Raw genomic sequence first — 21,032 nt, 5'->3', positions numbered from 1 at the left:
AAATGTTTGGCAAAACAATTTTAAAAGCTATTTTTAGAGTTTTTATACAAGGAAATGAACTTTTTCGAAAAATCAGCAAATTCTGATTTTTTGTAATTTTTCCAAAAAGAACTTTTGGACTATAAAAAGTTAAATCAATAACCCCTAACTATTTTGTTTTATTTTTTTATATGATATAACTACGAATCAAATACAAGTTTTTTATGTTGTTTGTTTCAAAGTTTTTGTTTCGGCCCCTCCAATACAACTGTTCATGTTCAGCCAATTCCCTCGCATACGACAAGATGGCATGTAATATAGCAAAAGTGATGTAGAGAGTCTTTGTCATAACCATCATTCCATGAGAAAAAGGAAATTCACTTTGTCTACACTACTACACTATTCCACTTCCCGTATTTGAATCTCCACGCTCATGATATGTCCAAGCATATGGTGATTTTTTACTTGTTACTATGAACATGGCCACGAATAACTCAACATGAGTTTGTTATTTTGCATAAAAGAATTAACATATTTTTTTTTCAATATTATGAGATAAAATCGTTCAAAAACCAAAAGCTTCTCAGGAAACTAAAGTCCTTTTCTAGCATAAGAAGATATTTTTATCATGTCTACAAGATCATCTTGGGCAAAAACTGCTGCCCATGTTCCGCGTATTTCCTTCTAATATTTTTGAACACCTAGAGTTTCTAGAATAGCCTCCTTCAATTTATTTTATCGAGAATAGACTTGCTGCCTCAATTTATTCGCACGAAAGATCTTTCATTTGAAATCATTATAACAACTTCAGACATGGCTGGTCTTATGCTAACTGGTGATTGAGTGCACTTTAAAGCAATTTCAATAATCTTCTTGACATGTTCTTGTTCACTCTCTGTCAGATTTAAATTTTCATCAATGACCTTCAGATGCATGTTGTTCTCATAAAACTTCCATGCCTATTCACATTGTTATAGAAAATTAAAAATATAGTTAATGACCAATTTACTGAGTTGAGTTATTAACGAAAAATGAATAGCTAATTATCTCTACAATACATGCCTAGTTTTTCAAATCATTTTTATTAAAATTTTATAATATTGTATCTTACATCGTCAAGGAGGTAACAAACGTCCGATCTTTGGGAGTTCACATCATTGCATCTTCGACCACTTATGATTTCAAGGGTCACGACACCAAAGCTATACGTATCTACCTTGTCTGATAAGTGTCCATGTGTTGCATATTCTGGTGCAGTATAACCCCTATATTAAAATGTTCTACAAAATTTGTTATTACGATAGTTACAGAATTTGGGTCCATTATAGTAAACAATGAATAAAGTATACAATGTTAACATACAAGGTCCCAGCAAATTTAGTGCTAACATGGGATTGACCTTCTTGTTGAAACCTAGCCAATCCGAAGTCTGCAATTTTGGGTTGGAAGTCATCATCAATGAGAATGTTTGCTGACTTTATATCCCTATGAATGATTTTGACATGGAATTCATGGTGTAAATGTGCAAGACCCCGAGCGATCCCAAATATGATATTAAATCTTTGTTTCCAGTTCAATCTTCCTTTCGCTTCACCTACTTGTTGTTAATTTACATTATACTAGTACATTAATGAAACTATCAACATAAGTAAGCAAGAAAGTAATCTTCTTTGTTTTCCATAAATCAGTATAACTTACCCCACAAGAATTTGTCAAGACTACCATTCGGCATGTATTCTAGGACCAAAAGGAGCTCTGGACCTTCACTGGACCAACCAAGAACACGGACAAGATTACGGTGGCGGACGCTACTCATGAGTTTAACCTCATTGTCAAATTCTAGTCTTGCTCTACCATGCCGTACAAGAAGTTTCTTCACTGCCACAACATTCTTGTTGTCTATAGTTGCCTGTTACACATGAAGATCAAGGATTATGTTAATTTTAAGAACTGAAGGATTCGGTTATTCGAAATCTTCATTATGGTTGTAGTTGTTAGAAGTTCTCTGTAATTACAAGCCGTAGATAGGGCTAATGCATTCTTTGTTTCTATTGAAAGTTAAAATAAATTATTTTGTAACCTTAAACACTGTAAATGTTTCGAAGTTATTAGGTGTGATGTAATTTAAATGAAAAATTAAATATGAAATTCTAAACACTTTATAATTTATAATAAAAAGTGAAAAAAATATTGAATTATTAAAATAAAATATTTATTCACTTTTAAAATTAAACAAATAATTTAGATAAATAAATAAAAAAAGCTAATAAGGTTTTAATTTAGTAATTTTAAAATTCGAATTAATGAAATTGATATGCATTTATGATTATATTTAAATATTATATAAAATTTAAAAAAAATAGAGAAACCATAAAATGATATGTTGAAGAGAAATTAATTTAAAATAACTATAAAATGATATATAATTAAATAAATGAAAATGTAATATGTGGAAAAAAATTTTTAGTTTATTACACTAGATTAGGTTGAAAGGGATTTAACAATAAATAATTTCTTATTTTTTGTAAATTAATAATTTGAATAATTAGGCAATTAGCTATACCAAAGTACCGAACAAAGTTGGACTTAAATGCCATTTTAATGGGCGAATTCCATTTATATCTTCATCAAATTTCTTAATTATGTATACACCTTATAAAACTCCAAATTAAATGTATATTCTTATAAAACCTATAAATTGTATATATACCCAAATATATGTTTAATGATAATAAATACATTTAAAATTTAAAAACATTATCTTTAAAAGAAATTATAACTAAACTACTACTTTGCAATCCCTTTTATAACCGGGGTCTTTATTCACGAATATGGGTAGTATTCACGACCTGATTATTTGCCATTTCATACTATTTATAACCGATTAGCAAAACTCGATTATTTTATATGTCTACTCGATTGCTAAACAACATATTTAATCTCCTAGAATTAATTTAGGAAACCTACAATTATTCTTTTCCAAACTATTTTCTTTTTTCCCATAGTTCTTGGTGATTCTCAGTAAAATCACTAAAAAATTAATTTCAATGTCGGTGTTAATATTTTCTAAGGATTCATGAAATAAATAGGTCGAAAATAGCAATGTAGGGGAAGACTAATATTGTAATGTTATAAGTTAATTATTTTCTTACCTATAAAAAATCAATTTAAAGATAGTGTTTTTAAATTATGTAATATATTAAATATGACTAAATTAAGTATCTGGATATAGATGTTAGTATATAGGTTTTATAAGGATATATACAAGTAATTTAAAGTTTTACAAGGATATGTACTTAATTACAGAAGTTTACATGGATATAGATGAAATTCTCTCTCTCTCTCTTACTCTCTTTCTCTCTCTCTCCCTCTCTCTCTCTCTCTCTCCCTCTCTCTCTCTCTCTCTATATATATATATATATATATATATATATATATATATTAGGACTTGTAAAGAATATGATGCACCAAACTATACTATGTTTATGTTAATAAATAAATTGTATTGCATTAATATCATTTAAAAAACCTAGAGTGTTTTTTCGCAACAAAATATGCACTTCTACACATTCAAGTAATATTGAAGAGCTATTAGACAAGTTCACAACCTGATCTCCAAAAAACCTCATGAACATATTTTTTTCACAGATAAGGTGTAGTAGCCTAGATTTATGTGGCTAATAAGATAAACAAGATGAGAGTAAATGCTTGGTTTTAAACACTATATGTAGGTCAATAATGATAACCAATTTTCTTACACGAAATATAGGATCTCGATGGAATCATTCACGATGATCGTTAATGTTGCCAATTTTTAGCGACATCTTGCAAAGAAATGGAAACATCATGAGATCTATAAATGGAATTCTAGGATGAATTTCTAGAACCCATAGATAGGGAAAAGCCATAAAAAACAAAGTCGATGGCCATTCATTTATAAACATCATTGTAGTTAGGTAAGTCTAAAAAAGAGATTTGAGTTGCAAATATATGGAGAAAGAGTGAAAAACATATCAATTATCCTCATGTCATGAAAGGAATTCTCATCACTAATTAAGATTGAACTTAAACAACAAATTGGTTGGAGATGTCAAGCCTCTAAATGTTATTGGAAACATTGATAATATCTACAAGATATCAGGATTCGAAGAAATGTCTACAAAAAAATAGGGTGGACTTTGGGTGTTACTTGCATTACCTTCTCCATCTGTAAATATCACTTTTTTGGAAAGCAATGACATTTATTCATGGTTCTCAAGAATGGAACTTTGAATAAAACTAAAGGGTTTAAATACGAGGATATGTATAACATGGAAGAACACCAAATGTCCCGCTCTTATCTCACATCGGTGTGACACAACTATGTAAGTGAATATATGTTGGAGTCTCACATCTCACCATAATAAGGGAACTTTTGATGTCTTTTATCGGTGCAACACGACCAATTTTGCTTCTTGTTAGGCTATCTCAAATAGTTTTTCATAGCATGCATCCAGTAATGATGTGTTTCATCCTTAAGGCCTCTGGATAAAATTTAGGTTCACCATTCTTTGTTAGTAACTAATAATTATCTAATGAGAAGACATAATTTGTGTTTTTTTCCCTAATGGATATATGGAAACTATATGATCCATTCTCCTTTACATATGTAACTTCATCCTTTAGGCTTTCAATATCTCACGAGTACAATAGGTTTTACAATGTCTTCATTTGAGATTTCATTAAACTAACCTTGATTTTTCTTTTCTAGTTATTTTCTTTACTTGGGCATTGTAGAATATAATCCATGTATAAGGCAATCTATTTGACTACTAGAACTTGACCTTTGATAACACTTTGGCTTTGCTTATCCTAGAAGCGGTAACCCATATCAACTAACTGATAGACTATAAAGGTGCATTTCCTTGCATTTTCCTCGAGTTTGTCTCTTTTCAAGTCCTTGATCTTCACATATGAGACACATTTAAAAAATTACAAATGTTTGACTAAAATCTCCCAACCTTGCCATTTCCCTTCTAGAATTTTGAACCCTAAGGGGATTTATGATCCTCTGTTGATTAATTATGTTGTTCTTTTGATTAAATCTTCCCAAAACATCTTGTGAAACCCTACATGTAGTCTCATGCTCTTTTCCTTTCAGTATAAAGTACAATTCATCCTTTTATCTACTCCATTATGTCGAGGTATCTCTAATACCACCTTTAACATTATGATATATTAGTCAACATACTTATCAATAAATTCTTTGATTTTTTATTCTCCCCTATTATATGACTTAAAACACTTAATCTTTGTATTTGATTCATTTTCCATATCAAATTTACATTTCTTGAAGGTGTCGAATACTTTAGATTTATTCTTCAAGAAACAAGATCAAACTTTCCTTATGTAGTCGTCAAGAAATGTACATACTACAAAAATCATCACATTTATGAAACTGAAAGTAGGTTGTATACGTCTTAATAAACTAACTTAAAATTTTCAACTTTATGAGGTTTATCCAATTTTAAAATGCTAACTTTCTTCTATTTTCCAATAATACGTGGCTCACAAAAGTCAAATGTTATATTCTTCAACCATGGAATATAAGTGCACTATCATTGAAGTATGTTACCACATTCACCACACGGTTTCCTTTGTTTGTTGAGGGTTTTAGGTATTGATTTTTAAAATAGCCACTTACTTTTCAATTCTAGAAGGCAATATCCTTCATGTTCTTCTACTAACTGCTCTTCTGTGATTTTTTTTCTTCCTCTAACACTTCTTCTTCGGATTGTTGTTTTATTCCTTTGTATTATGTACTCCACAGACTACTAGATATCTCAATTTCATTCCTTATGTAAATATCCTTACCAACGACCAGGTTGTGAATGCCTTTAAATGTAAACTTAGTAGTTCAGGTTTTATATAAAATGACAAAATTGATTGTTGGAACATGGTTTTACCAATCAGAATTCGTCGAATTCGTGATTAGGATCACCAATTTTACATTTGGGATCGCCAATTTGGCAATAAGATCGCCGATCTAGAGATTGATGGTAAAACATCGATCGGGAAAAAAGAGTTGCGTTTCACAACCTCTTCGACTTTGTTTTTGAATTTTGATGCTTTAATTAATTCTTTTTAATATATTTAATTGATTATATATTCCACATTACTAATCCTATTCTATTTATGTGATAAACGAAAGTTTTCTTGCACATTCTTTCTCTCGATATCACCTTCAAAGGTTTTATTTTTCTAGAACTTTTTACATTTTGTTTTGTTTCTTAAGAGTTCTTTTCTTCTCGTTATAATTTGAATGCTTGTTGTTAATCAATTATATAATACTCATGTTTAAGAACTTATCAAGCTGATAATATGGGTTTTTAGCTATTAGTTAAAATTGCTAAAAGGTAAATGTAAAAATAGTATTAATATTTTTAATAGGGAATCGCTAAAAATGAAATAGTCGTTGCTATTCCATCACTATCGCTACGTATCGTATAGGTAAGTTCTCGCTATTACCTCGCTATCTTTAACGATAACACTCGTGTCACCGATCCGCCTTCCATCATCTTCGTATTAACAAATTTCTTGATCAAGAAATCCTTATTCATTGTGGAGGGTTTTTATATTATATATACAGTCTTGTTAATGACAAGATCTTGTCAATTCAATAGATTCTAATTATCTTGTTTTATTGTTTAAGGTTTCTTTTTGGTTAAGGGTTCGTGTAACTTCTTTAGTTGAGAAAATATTCAATATACATTATCTAAAACATGAAATCATTACATTCAAATTTATTAATCTTAACCTACCAATCTTCAGCCATATCTTTGATATCATGTGTAAAGATTTAAGCATTTATACAAATAATAAAATGATTTTGTACACGCATAGTAATATGTCAATAAGACATAAGATCAAAATATTTAACATAGTTCACTTGATTAGAGAAATAGTGCTACCTCCATATATATATATATATATATATATATATATATATATATATATATATATATATATATATATATATATATATATATATATATATATATCTTTTATTGTTAGCCATCTACTTACACCTTTATTTAGGGATACACGAAGTCAAAAGGGATATATTTATACAACCAAGTTGACCTAAATTTTGCTAATAAGGACAAGCACAACAAACTCTAACAAATCTACCACATAACATATTTTGATTTTGTATTTAATATAAGACCTAAACCATGAATTTTTTTTCCTTAGGCGTTGTACTAGTTCTCTGTCTTTGTTATTGAAATTAGGTTTAAGGGAAGTCCAGGCTCTATCAATCAACAAACTCCTATTTGGAGGTTTTTCAACTAATATATTGTCATCCAAACTCGAATTATATAACCCCTTCACTTTAGGCCATGCGTTATCTTCGAGTATCTGGAAGGCCAATCGTAAAAATTTTAGTTTCCTTATTTTCACTACCTTGGTAAGAACAAATGTTGGATTCTTTGTAGTAAGTATCTTATTCAAATTAGATCACTATCATTTATCAATTTCATGATAAAATAGTAGCTCATGTGAATTTATTTTGTTCTAATGTGAAACACTGGATTCTTTGCCAAGTGGATTACACTCTGGTTGTTAGAGTGTAGTACATAATCTTCTTGATGCGTCATACACTCAGATAATAAGTTCTTTAACCATATGAGAAGGTCCCCATGTGTGTTTTCCATAGTGACAATGAAACTCCAAAAGAAAATCAACACATACTTTACAAAGTTGTGCTTAGAAGCATGAGTGTATTTTTTCACATTCAAAAGGTGGTTTATGAGGGCTTGACATACCATGATTTTCTATTAGGAATGAACCTTAAGATGAACAATTTGTTCATTAAAATAAATTAAAGAATGTGACATCTGATATAAAGCATGGGGGTAAGGAGTTTGTTTGGAGCTAACTAACCCATCATGTAAAAAAAGTATATATAAGATCATAATCTCCATGACGATCAAACTTAATGATATATGAGTTGATATTTCTCCTTGTGAATAAAAATATAGGTAATTGTATGGATAAACTATTTCAGTTCAATACATGGCATGATAATATAAATTTTAAATATTTTTTCTTATTTATTTGATTGTTTGATCCGAAAGAATTATTTTAAGATACAAACACATTAAACATGTCTAATTATTCGAATCCTTGAAATTGTCTAATCTCATCCAAACTAGACGTTTTGGTGGCAACGATATAATGATTCGTTGATCTTGTAGATGCTTCTCAATTTTCTTAGTCCTATAAAACCTCACTATATGTTGTATTGGGATGGTTTTCCATGTAAGGGAACTACATCATACGTTTCGTTTTCACTTGGTTTTGTTGGTTCTTGTAAATGACTCTCTAGTTCGTGTTGAGTCCTTAAGTTGATTAGTTGACCTTGAAATTCTGCTTATTTTTGGAACTTTATATGATATAAACAGATTCCATACTAGACTCGTATCAAGCTATAAACCCAAATGTATTGGGAGTGAGTTCTTGTTGGAAAGTGTTAAAGGTCATTAATTGTTGCTAATATTTCTAATACTAGCAGGGTCCTTTTAGCCTGTATGATACAATTGACAAAATAAGAGTTTAAGAGAAATTTGTTTATTAATTTATCATGGATTGATAATTTAACTGGAAATTAATTAATTCTAGAGTTTTGAACGTAAATTAATTTGTAGCTAACTAACTGGAATATTCCAGAAACCTATAAGGATACGGTACGCTGAAATTTAGGCTTATCCAATAAAATTTTGGAGTTTATTTGGGACTAAGCAACTATAGCGTATAAAAAAGGTGTTAGGGATAAAAACCTATTGCTCATCCCTTGGCTTTAAAATTTATCCATTCTCCTTCCTCCAAACATAAGGATGATTTTCTTAACCCTATCTATGGTTTATAGAATTCAATCATCTCTCCTAGGTTTCATTTGGTATGCTCTTTAGTGTTCTTAGGTGTGAAACAAAATAAAGACTCTGGATTGGGTTATGTAATCCAAGCAAGGTGTCAAAGGAGAAGGTCTTAAGCAATAAGATCATTATCATCAAAAGTTGTACAAATTTTTTAGTTTCTTATAGTAGTAGCAGTAATAACATGAAACTTAGATCCTCTAGTTTGCATGAACACATATGAATTATTGTTATTTTTCTAATGTGCATAATCGTGTGTTTAGATATTAAAAACATATTAGTACACTCGGGATTATGGTTTGATATAAGGCGAGTATGATATGGGCTCGTATTAGTTAGTATTAGAGCCATCCACGTCTTTCGAAGTTCCAACTTGGAGTGGTGGCTTAGACCCCAAAAGAGGGGTGTCTACCATGACCAACGTAGTCATGACCAAGAATAACTACATGGACTGAAAAGTGGATGCCAACCATGACCAACGAGGATGTTCGCTCTTCAAGGCGTGGGGTATTGTTATGATTCCACATCGGCCAAAATTACAATAAGTTGGTGGCTTATAAGCCCAAGTGCCCCCCCCCCCCTACAAGTTAGCTTTTTGGAGTGAGTCCTACACTTGTACTTATGGCTTAATACGAGCCTAACATGGGGTGCATGGGTTCTTATCATTGTAACATAAAAATTAATTTTGTTTTTAGGTTTTAGCTTCTTGCTAACCTTTAATAAATTTTCATCATTAATATAATTAGGTTAATATTTTATAAAAAAATGTATTTATAAATACAACTGATTTCAACATGATTGAAAAACACACATACACATGCATATATATATATATATATATATATATATATATATATATATATATATATATATATATATATATTATAGCGTGATTGATGTTCAACATAATAATGTGATTTAAGAGGAAGATAATAGTGAAATTTCGAATATTTTGGAAATAAATCAATTAAGGGTTTGAAGTTTAAGAACCTTGTACGGTTACGATGCATATATGATACAAAAACAATGTAGTATAGTGAGTTTGGATACCTAAGTTTATATACCATGTAAAGTATATTTACTTTCCCTCTCTCTCTCTCTCTATATATATATATATATATATATATATATATATATATATATATATATATATATATATATATATATATATATAATGAAGTTAATTGTGTCCAGTTCTTGGTAGAATAGTGTTTCGCGGATGTTTGCAAATTATCAGTTACAAATAGCATTATATAATATCGAAGTCGAGATTATCACCGATATCTGCCGCTATTTCACTGGTATTTCAATATCGATATCCTAGTTTTTTCCCGCTATTTGATTTTTTTGGGTTTTTTATACATATTTATACAAAAAAAAGTACTTTAAAATGGATAGCCCACAACTTGTAATATTATAGTCTCAATCTCCTTTCTTTTATGTTGTGAAACTAGATGGAAACAAGTTGGAACAGAAAAAGATAAAAACTTAGTTAAGGAATTAAACCTCAGTTAATTCATTTTTATTTGTAATTGCAATGAAACCTCAATTATGCATCTAATCAGTAACTCTTTTTGTGCAACAGGTTATAGTTTTAATTTGTAAAGTTACTTTTTTTATTATTATATATATATATATATATATATATATATATATATATATATATATATATATATAAATTTTTTAAAAACTGCAATCCCAGCGCAAGAACCGCTATTTTAAATCATGGCAAGCAAGCACTATAAGATTTTAGACCGCGATAAATGCATAATGTATCTTATATCTTATATCTTATACTATATATAATACATATTAGTCATATCTTGAATTTTAAGAGGACAAAATACAAAACTTGTTGTACAAATCAATTATACATAACAAAACCATTAATACTTAACAAAATTTTGAATACTTGATTTAAGGAAGGTTATTAAAAAATTAATTTGGAGCAAAATAACAATTTTAAAATATTAAATTCATCAATATAAGTTAATTTACGTTTGTTAAACTAGATACAAATAATAATTAATTTATATCAAATATATAAAGATACAATATAAATATAAGTTCTAAACATAAATATTTTAATCAAAAGTGGTAATTTTTATTATTACATAATAACTATTAACAAAATCTAATAATTACTTCCCGTAAGAAAACTATTCGCTGAAAAACTATTTAACGCCGTTGCGTTACACGGGCACACATCTACTATATATATATATATATATATATATATATATATATATATATATATATATATATATATATATATATATATATATATATATATATATATATATATATATATATATATATATATAATAATAAATAAATAAGGGTAATTAGGTAATTTTATAAACAACTTCCCCAAATACTTTTCTATTATTATGCTAGTTGATTTTAACCTAATTTATCCCTTTTTAATTACTACCGACGTCACTTTGAAAACCCCCCGTTGGATTCAATCGAAAGCCTTCAACCACCACGATCCAAAGTTTGGATCTTGACTGAACACCAGTTACTATTCCCTTCATCTCTTCGCCATTTTCAAAAAAATACCAAGCCATTATCGCCTCTACATGTTCTTCTGCAATTCTGATTTAAGAGTAACGCTACATACACACACACCCGCACATAGTTTGGGCTCGAATGAAGAAAGAAGGGGAATTAAAGTCCGATTTCTTGATTTATGATTTCATGGGCGTTGACACATGTATTTGTACATCGATGAAGGTGAGAAGGAAAGCACGAAGTAGCTGCAAAGTCCAATGGATGTCGATCGATTGCAGGCTAAGGAAGCGTCTCCAGGGGGCGACGAGACTGAAGCAACGAGCTTTTGTTCCCTCTTTTCCGATTATGAGGTGAGAAGAGGAGGAGGTCGGAAGAAGGTTTAGGATGAGGTAGGCAGAAGCAATGGTTGATGGGGATGGAATGGAAAGGAAAGGTGTGAGGGAAAAGGGTCTGTTTCCCGTCGATGGTGGAAAGAGGTGAGCGGATGGGGTTTCTCCAGCAGCCTCCATGTTGCTTCTAATTTTTTTTGTGAGATAATTAGTTATTTCTCAAACTGTAATTATAATTGTTATTTTTATTTTGTGATTCATTTATAGTTAGTTAATTATGATATCCTTTCTAATAAATGAAAGTTTTTACTTATTTATTTAATTATTTATTTTTGTCAAATGTCTTCGTTTCCTTCATTTTCCCGAATGATTTTTTTTTTCATTTTCTTATTTTTCACTTGTCATTTTTTGAGATTTTTCATTATCACATTAATTTTTTTTTTTCAGAATTTACGGTTATATATATGGAATGTTCTAATTCTATTAATGTAATTTTATTATTTTATTAATTTGAGAATAAATTCATATAAATGTTATAAACTTATTGTTTACATTATTTTTTTAATTACTTTATAAAATATTTAATATTTACATATTAATGTTAAACTTTTTATTTTTAATAAACCCGTATAGTACACATGTCTATAGTAATTATAATATAAATCAAACCAAAAAAGAAAACAATTGTAATATTTATTAAAAGAAAGCATGTTGCTAAATAGATACCCTAGACACTCAATACAAAACTAGCATGTGCGTTTTTGAAGGGCTCATTAGTTTTTTACTTTAAAATAAGGCTTGCAGCAAAGACTATTTTTATAGACAATTGTGTAAGAGATCAATTCCACTTTAATAAACGATATTGGAATATTTAATATTAAAGGGATGTTTGATTTAGTTTTTTATAGTCCAAAAGTTCTTTTTGAAAAAGAAAAAAACAAAAAATGTTTGGCAAAACAATTTTAAAAGCTATTTTTAGAGTTTTTATACAAGGAAATGAACTTTTTCGAAAAATCAGCAAATTCTGATTTTTTGTAATTTTTCCAAAAAGAACTTTTGGACTATAAAAAGTTAAATCAATAACCCCTAACTATTTTGTTTTATTTTTTTATATGATATAACTACGAATCAAATACAAGTTTTTTATGTTGTTTGTTTCAAAGTTTTTGTTTCGGCCCCTCCAATACAACTGTTCATGTTCAGCCAATTCCCTCGCATACGACAAGATGGCATGTAATATAGCAAAAGTGATGTAGAGAGTCTTTGTCATAACCATCATTCCATGAGAAAAAGGAAATTCACTTTGTCTACACTACTACACTATTCCACTTCCCGTATTTGAATCTCCACGCTCATGATATGTCCAAGCATATGGTGATTTTTTACTTGTTACTATGAACATGGCCACGAATAACTCAACATGAGTTTGTTATTTTGCATAAAAGAATTAACATATTTTTTTTTCAATATTATGAGATAAAATCGTTCAAAAACCAAAAGCTTCTCAGGAAACTAAAGTCCTTTTCTAGCATAAGAAGATATTTTTATCATGTCTACAAGATCATCTTGGGCAAAAACTGCTGCCCATGTTCCGCGTATTTCCTTCTAATATTTTTGAACACCTAGAGTTTCTAGAATAGCCTCCTTCAATTTATTTTATCGAGAATAGACTTGCTGCCTCAATTTATTCGCACGAAAGATCTTTCATTTGAAATCATTATAACAACTTCAGACATGGCTGGTCTTATGCTAACTGGTGATTGAGTGCACTTTAAAGCAATTTCAATAATCTTCTTGACATGTTCTTGTTCACTCTCTGTCAGATTTAAATTTTCATCAATGACCTTCAGATGCATGTTGTTCTCATAAAACTTCCATGCCTATTCACATTGTTATAGAAAATTAAAAATATAGTTAATGACCAATTTACTGAGTTGAGTTATTAACGAAAAATGAATAGCTAATTATCTCTACAATACATGCCTAGTTTTTCAAATCATTTTTATTAAAATTTTATAATATTGTATCTTACATCGTCAAGGAGGTAACAAACGTCCGATCTTTGGGAGTTCACATCATTGCATCTTCGACCACTTATGATTTCAAGGGTCACGACACCAAAGCTATACGTATCTACCTTGTCTGATAAGTGTCCATGTGTTGCATATTCTGGTGCAGTATAACCCCTATATTAAAATGTTCTACAAAATTTGTTATTACGATAGTTACAGAATTTGGGTCCATTATAGTAAACAATGAATAAAGTATACAATGTTAACATACAAGGTCCCAGCAAATTTAGTGCTAACATGGGATTGACCTTCTTGTTGAAACCTAGCCAATCCGAAGTCTGCAATTTTGGGTTGGAAGTCATCATCAATGAGAATGTTTGCTGACTTTATATCCCTATGAATGATTTTGACATGGAATTCATGGTGTAAATGTGCAAGACCCCGAGCGATCCCAAATATGATATTAAATCTTTGTTTCCAGTTCAATCTTCCTTTCGCTTCACCTACTTGTTGTTAATTTACATTATACTAGTACATTAATGAAACTATCAACATAAGTAAGCAAGAAAGTAATCTTCTTTGTTTTCCATAAATCAGTATAACTTACCCCACAAGAATTTGTCAAGACTACCATTCGGCATGTATTCTAGGACCAAAAGGAGCTCTGGACCTTCACTGGACCAACCAAGAACACGGACAAGATTACGGTGGCGGACGCTACTCATGAGTTTAACCTCATTGTCAAATTCTAGTCTTGCTCTACCATGCCGTACAAGAAGTTTCTTCACTGCCACAACATTCTTGTTGTCTATAGTTGCCTGTTACACATGAAGATCAAGGATTATGTTAATTTTAAGAACTGAAGGATTCGGTTATTCGAAATCTTCATTATGGTTGTAGTTGTTAGAAGTTCTCTGTAATTACAAGCCGTAGATAGGGCTAATGCATTCTTTGTTTCTATTGAAAGTTAAAATAAATTATTTTGTAACCTTAAACACTGTAAATGTTTCGAAGTTATTAGGTGTGATGTAATTTAAATGAAAAATTAAATATGAAATTCTAAACACTTTATAATTTATAATAAAAAGTGAAAAAAATATTGAATTATTAAAATAAAATATTTATTCACTTTTAAAATTAAACAAATAATTTAGATAAATAAATAAAAAAAGCTAATAAGGTTTTAATTTAGTAATTTTAAAATTCGAATTAATGAAATTGATATGCATTTATGATTATATTTAAATATTATATAAAATTTAAAAAAAATAGAGAAACCATAAAATGATATGTTGAAGAGAAATTAATTTAAAATAACTATAAAATGATATATAATTAAATAAATGAAAATGTAATATGTGGAAAAAAATTTTTAGTTTATTACACTAGATTAGGTTGAAAGGGATTTAACAATAAATAATTTCTTATTTTTTGTAAATTAATAATTTGAATAATTAGGCAATTAGCTATACCAAAGTACCGAACAAAGTTGGACTTAAATGCCATTTTAATGGGCGAATTCCATTTATATCTTCATCAAATTTCTTAATTATGTATACACCTTATAAAACTCCAAATTAAATGTATATTCTTATAAAACCTATAAATTGTATATATACCCAAATATATGTTTAATGATAATAAATACATTTAAAATTTAAAAACATTATCTTTAAAAGAAATTATAACTAAACTACTACTTTGCAATCCCTTTTATAACCGGGGTCTTTATTCACGAATATGGGTAGTATTCACGACCTGATTATTTGCCATTTCATACTATTTATAACCGATTAGCAAAACTCGATTATTTTATATGTCTACTCGATTGCTAAACAACATATTTAATCTCCTAGAATTAATTTAGGAAACCTACAATTATTCTTTTCCAAACTATTTTCTTTTTTCCCATAGTTCTTGGTGATTCTCAGTAAAATCACTAAAAAATTAATTTCAATGTCGGTGTTAATATTTTCTAAGGATTCATGAAATAAATAGGTCGAAAATAGCAATGTAGGGGAAGACTAATATTGTAATGTTATAAGTTAATTATTTTCTTACCTATAAAAAATCAATTTAAAGATAGTGTTTTTAAATTATGTAATATATTAAATATGACTAAATTAAGTATCTGGATATAGATGTTAGTATATAGGTTTTATAAGGATATATACAAGTAATTTAAAGTTTTACAAGGATATGTACTTAATTACAGAAGTTTACATGGATATAGATGAAATTCTCTCTCTCTCTCTTACTCTCTTTCTCTCTCTCTCCCTCTCTCTCTCTCTCTCCCTCTCTCTCTCTCTCTCTCTATATATATATATATATATATATATATATATATATATATTAGGACTTGTAAAGAATATGATGCACCAAACTATACTATGTTTATGTTAATAAATAAATTGTATTGCATTAATATCATTTAAAAAACCTAGAGTGTTTTTTCGCAACAAAATATGCACTTCTACACATTCAAGTAATATTGAAGAGCTATTAGACAAGTTCACAACCTGATCTCCAAAAAACCTCATGAACATATTTTTTTCACAGATAAGGTGTAGTAGCCTAGATTTATGTGGCTAATAAGATAAACAAGATGAGAGTAAATGCTTGGTTTTAAACACTATATGTAGGTCAATAATGATAACCAATTTTCTTACACGAAATATAGGATCTCGATGGAATCATTCACGATGATCGTTAATGTTGCCAATTTTTAGCGACATCTTGCAAAGAAATGGAAACATCATGAGATCTATAAATGGAATTCTAGGATGAATTTCTAGAACCCATAGATAGGGAAAAGCCATAAAAAACAAAGTCGATGGCCATTCATTTATAAACATCATTGTAGTTAGGTAAGTCTAAAAAAGAGATTTGAGTTGCAAATATATGGAGAAAGAGTGAAAAACATATCAATTATCCTCATGTCATGAAAGGAATTCTCATCACTAATTAAGATTGAACTTAAACAACAAATTGGTTGGAGATGTCAAGCCTCTAAATGTTATTGGAAACATTGATAATATCTACAAGATATCAGGATTCGAAGAAATGTCTACAAAAAAATAGGGTGGACTTTGGGTGTTACTTGCATTACCTTCTCCATCTGTAAATATCACTTTTTTGGAAAGCAATGACATTTATTCATGGTTCTCAAGAATGGAACTTTGAATAAAACTAAAGGGTTTAAATACGAGGATATGTATAACATGGAAGAACACCAAATGTCCCGCTCTTATCTCACATCGGTGTGACACAACTATGTAAGTGAATATATGTTGGAGTCTCACATCTCACCATAATAAGGGAACTTTTGATGTCTTTTATCGGTGCAACACGACCAATTTTGCTTCTTGTTAGGCTATCTCAAATAGTTTTTCATAGCATGCATCCAGTAATGATGTGTTTCATCCTTAAGGCCTCTGGATAAAATTTAGGTTCACCATTCTTTGTTAGTAACTAATAATTATCTAATGAGAAGACATAATTTGTGTTTTTTTCCCTAATGGATATATGGAAACTATATGATCCATTCTCCTTTACATATGTAACTTCATCCTTTAGGCTTTCAATATCTCACGAGTACAATAGGTTTTACAATGTCTTCATTTGAGATTTCATTAAACTAACCTTGATTTTTCTTTTCTAGTTATTTTCTTTACTTGGGCATTGTAGAATATAATCCATGTATAAGGCAATCTATTTGACTACTAGAACTTGACCTTTGATAACACTTTGGCTTTGCTTATCCTAGAAGCGGTAACCCATATCAACTAACTGATAGACTATAAAGGTGCATTTCCTTGCATTTTCCTTGAGTTTGTCTCTTTTCAAGTCCTTGATCTTCACATATGAGACACATTTAAAAAATTACAAATGTTTGACTAAAATCTCCCAACCTTGCCATTTCCCTTCTAGAATTTTGAACCCTAAGGGGATTTATGATCCTCTGTTGATTAATTATGTTGTTCTTTTGATTAAATCTTCCCAAAACATCTTGTGAAACCCTACATGTAGTCTCATGCTCTTTTCCTTTCAGTATAAAGTACAATTCATCCTTTTATCTACTCCATTATGTCGAGGTATCTCTAATACCACCTTTAACATTATGATATATTAGTCAACATACTTATCAATAAATTCTTTGATTTTTTATTCTCCCCTATTATATGACTTAAAACACTTAATCTTTGTATTTGATTCATTTTCCATATCAAATTTACATTTCTTGAAGGTGTCGAATACTTTAGATTTATTCTTCAAGAAACAAGATCAAACTTTCCTTATGTAGTCGTCAAGAAATGTACATACTACAAAAATCATCACATTTATGAAACTGAAAGTAGGTTGTATACGTCTTAATAAACTAACTTAAAATTTTCAACTTTATGAGGTTTATCCAATTTTAAAATGCTAACTTTCTTCTATTTTCCAATAATACGTGGCTCACAAAAGTCAAATGTTATATTCTTCAACCATGGAATATAAGTGCACTATCATTGAAGTATGTTACCACATTCACCACACGGTTTCCTTTGTTTGTTGAGGGTTTTAGGTATTGATTTTTAAAATAGCCACTTACTTTTCAATTCTAGAAGGCAATATCCTTCATGTTCTTCTACTAACTGCTCTTCTGTGATTTTTTTTCTTCCTCTAACACTTCTTCTTCGGATTGTTGTTTTATTCCTTTGTATTATGTACTCCACAGACTACTAGATATCTCAATTTCATTCCTTATGTAAATATCCTTACCAACGACCAGGTTGTGAATGCCTTTAAATGTAAACTTAGTAGTTCAGGTTTTATATAAAATGACAAAATTGATTGTTGGAACATGGTTTTACCAATCAGAATTCGTCGAATTCGTGATTAGGATCACCAATTTTACATTTGGGATCGCCAATTTGGCAATAAGATCGCCGATCTAGAGATTGATGGTAAAACATCGATCGGGAAAAAAGAGTTGCGTTTCACAACCTCTTCGACTTTGTTTTTGAATTTTGATGCTTTAATTAATTCTTTTTAATATATTTAATTGATTATATATTCCACATTACTAATCCTATTCTATTTATGTGATAAACGAAAGTTTTCTTGCACATTCTTTCTCTCGATATCACCTTCAAAGGTTTTATTTTTCTAGAACTTTTTACATTTTGTTTTGTTTCTTAAGAGTTCTTTTCTTCTCGTTATAATTTGAATGCTTGTTGTTAATCAATTATATAATACTCATGTTTAAGAACTTATCAAGCTGATAATATGGGTTTTTAGCTATTAGTTAAAATTGCTAAAAGGTAAATGTAAAAATAGTATTAATATTTTTAATAGGGAATCGCTAAAAATGAAATAGTCGTTGCTATTCCATCACTATCGCTACGTATCGTATAGGTAAGTTCTCGCTATTACCTCGCTATCTTTAACGATAACACTCGTGTCACCGATCCGCCTTCCATCATCTTCGTATTAACAAATTTCTTGATCAAGAAATCCTTATTCATTGTGGAGGGTTTTTATATTATATATACAGTCTTGTTAATGACAAGATCTTGTCAATTCAATAGATTCTAATTATCTTGTTTTATTGTTTAAGGTTTCTTTTTGGTTAAGGGTTCGTGTAACTTCTTTAGTTGAGAAAATATTCAATATACATTATCTAAAACATGAAATCATTACATTCAAATTTATTAATCTTAACCTACCAATCTTCAGCCATATCTTTGATATCATGTGTAAAGATTTAAGCATTTATACAAATAATAAAATGATTTTGTACACGCATAGTAATATGTCAATAAGAAATAAGATCAAAATATTTAACATAGTTCACTTGATTAGAGAAATAGTGCTACCTCCATATATATATATATATATATATATATATATATATATATATATATATATATATATATATATATATATATATATATATATATATATATTTTATTGTTAGCCATCTACTTACACCTTTATTTAGGGATACACGAAGTCAAAAGGGATATATTTATACAACCAAGTTGACCTAAATTTTGCTAATAAGGACAAGCACAACAAACTCTAACAAATCTACCACATAACATATTTTGATTTTGTATTTAATATAAGACCTAAACCATGAATTTTTTTTCCTTAGGCGTTGTACTAGTTCTCTGTCTTTGTTATTGAAATTAGGTTTAAGGGAAGTCCAGGCTCTATCAATCAACAAACTCCTATTTGGAGGTTTTTCAACTAATATATTGTCATCCAAACTCGAATTATATAACCCCTTCACTTTAGGCCATGCGTTATCTTCGAGTATCTGGAAGGCCAATCGTAAAAATTTTAGTTTCCTTATTTTCACTACCTTGGTAAGAACAAATGTTGGATTCTTTGTAGTAAGTATCTTATTCAAATTAGATCACTATCATTTATCAATTTCATGATAAAATAGTAGCTCATGTGAATTTATTTTGTTCTAATGTGAAACACTGGATTCTTTGCCAAGTGGATTACACTCTGGTTGTTAGAGTGTAGTACATAATCTTCTTGATGCGTCATACACTCAGATAATAAGTTCTTTAACCATATGAGAAGGTCCCCATGTGTGTTTTCCATAGTGACAATGAAACTCCAAAAGAAAATCAACACATACTTTACAAAGTTGTGCTTAGAAGCATGAGTGTATTTTTTCACATTCAAAAGGTGGTTTATGAGGGCTTGACATACCATGATTTTCTATTAGGAATGAACCTTAAGATGAACAATTTGTTCATTAAAATAAATTAAAGAATGTGACATCTGATATAAAGCATGGGGGTAAGGAGTTTGTTTGGAGCTAACTAACCCATCATGTAAAAAAAGTATATATAAGATCATAATCTCCATGACGATCAAACTTAATGATATATGAGTTGATATTTCTCCTTGTGAATAAAAATATAGGTAATTGTATGGATAAACTATTTCAGTTCAATACATGGCATGATAATATAAATTTTAAATATTTTTTCTTATTTATTTGATTGTTTGATCCGAAAGAATTATTTTAAGATACAAACACATTAAACATGTCTAATTATTCGAATCCTTGAAATTGTCTAATCTCATCCAAACTAGACGTTTTGGTGGCAACGATATAATGATTCGTTGATCTTGTAGATGCTTCTCAATTTTCTTAGTCCTATAAAACCTCACTATATGTTGTATTGGGATGGTTTTCCATGTAAGGGAACTACATCATACGTTTCGTTTTCACTTGGTTTTGTTGGTTCTTGTAAATGACTCTCTAGTTCGTG

The 21,032-nt window shown here is 29.4% G+C and overlaps 2 protein-coding genes across 2 annotated transcripts in view; both read right to left on the bottom strand.

The window, feature by feature from the left end:
* Positions 1–589: 589 nt before the first annotated feature.
* LOC145035613 (cysteine-rich receptor-like protein kinase 2) lies at positions 590–4,186 on the bottom strand. Its single transcript, XM_078984131.1, has 5 exons — positions 4,178–4,186; positions 1,678–1,888; positions 1,342–1,573; positions 1,091–1,244; positions 590–938 (listed from the first exon to the last, which is right to left on the bottom strand). The coding sequence occupies exons 1-5, from the start codon at positions 4,184–4,186 to the stop codon at positions 738–740; spliced, it is 807 nt and encodes a 268-aa protein (XP_078840257.1). The 3' UTR covers positions 590–737.
* Positions 4,187–13,268: 9,082 nt separating this feature from the next.
* Positions 13,269–21,032, bottom strand: part of LOC145033720 (cysteine-rich receptor-like protein kinase 2) — a 22,518-nt gene continuing 14,754 nt past the window's right edge. Inside the window, exons 5-8 of the mRNA XM_078982275.1 lie at positions 14,357–14,567; positions 14,021–14,252; positions 13,770–13,923; positions 13,269–13,617 (exon numbers count right to left, since the gene is read on the bottom strand). Of these exons, the coding sequence (XP_078838401.1) occupies positions 13,417–13,617; positions 13,770–13,923; positions 14,021–14,252; positions 14,357–14,567 (798 nt within the window). The 3' untranslated portion in view covers positions 13,269–13,416. The remainder of the gene's footprint in view (positions 13,618–13,769; positions 13,924–14,020; positions 14,253–14,356; positions 14,568–21,032) is intronic.

This window comes from Lactuca saligna, chromosome 3 (assembly GCF_052625555.1).
Source record: "Lactuca saligna cultivar CGN05327 chromosome 3, ASM5262555v1, whole genome shotgun sequence".
In the NCBI taxonomy this organism is placed as follows: domain Eukaryota; kingdom Viridiplantae; phylum Streptophyta; class Magnoliopsida; order Asterales; family Asteraceae; genus Lactuca; species Lactuca saligna.
The sequence above is the reverse complement of the archived record's forward strand: the minus strand, read 5'-3'. Positions and strand labels throughout refer to the sequence as shown.

Bases quoted from the DNA above. Each gene is read 5' to 3' on its own strand.
- LOC145035613 (XM_078984131.1), bottom strand. The intron at 1,245-1,341 runs GTATGTTAACAT...ATTTTAATATAG, and splicing joins ACTAAATTTGCTGGGACCTT to GGGTTATACTGCACCAGAAT. The intron at 939-1,090 runs GTAAGATACAAT...CAATGTGAATAG, and splicing joins TTTGTTACCTCCTTGACGAT to GCATGGAAGTTTTATGAGAA.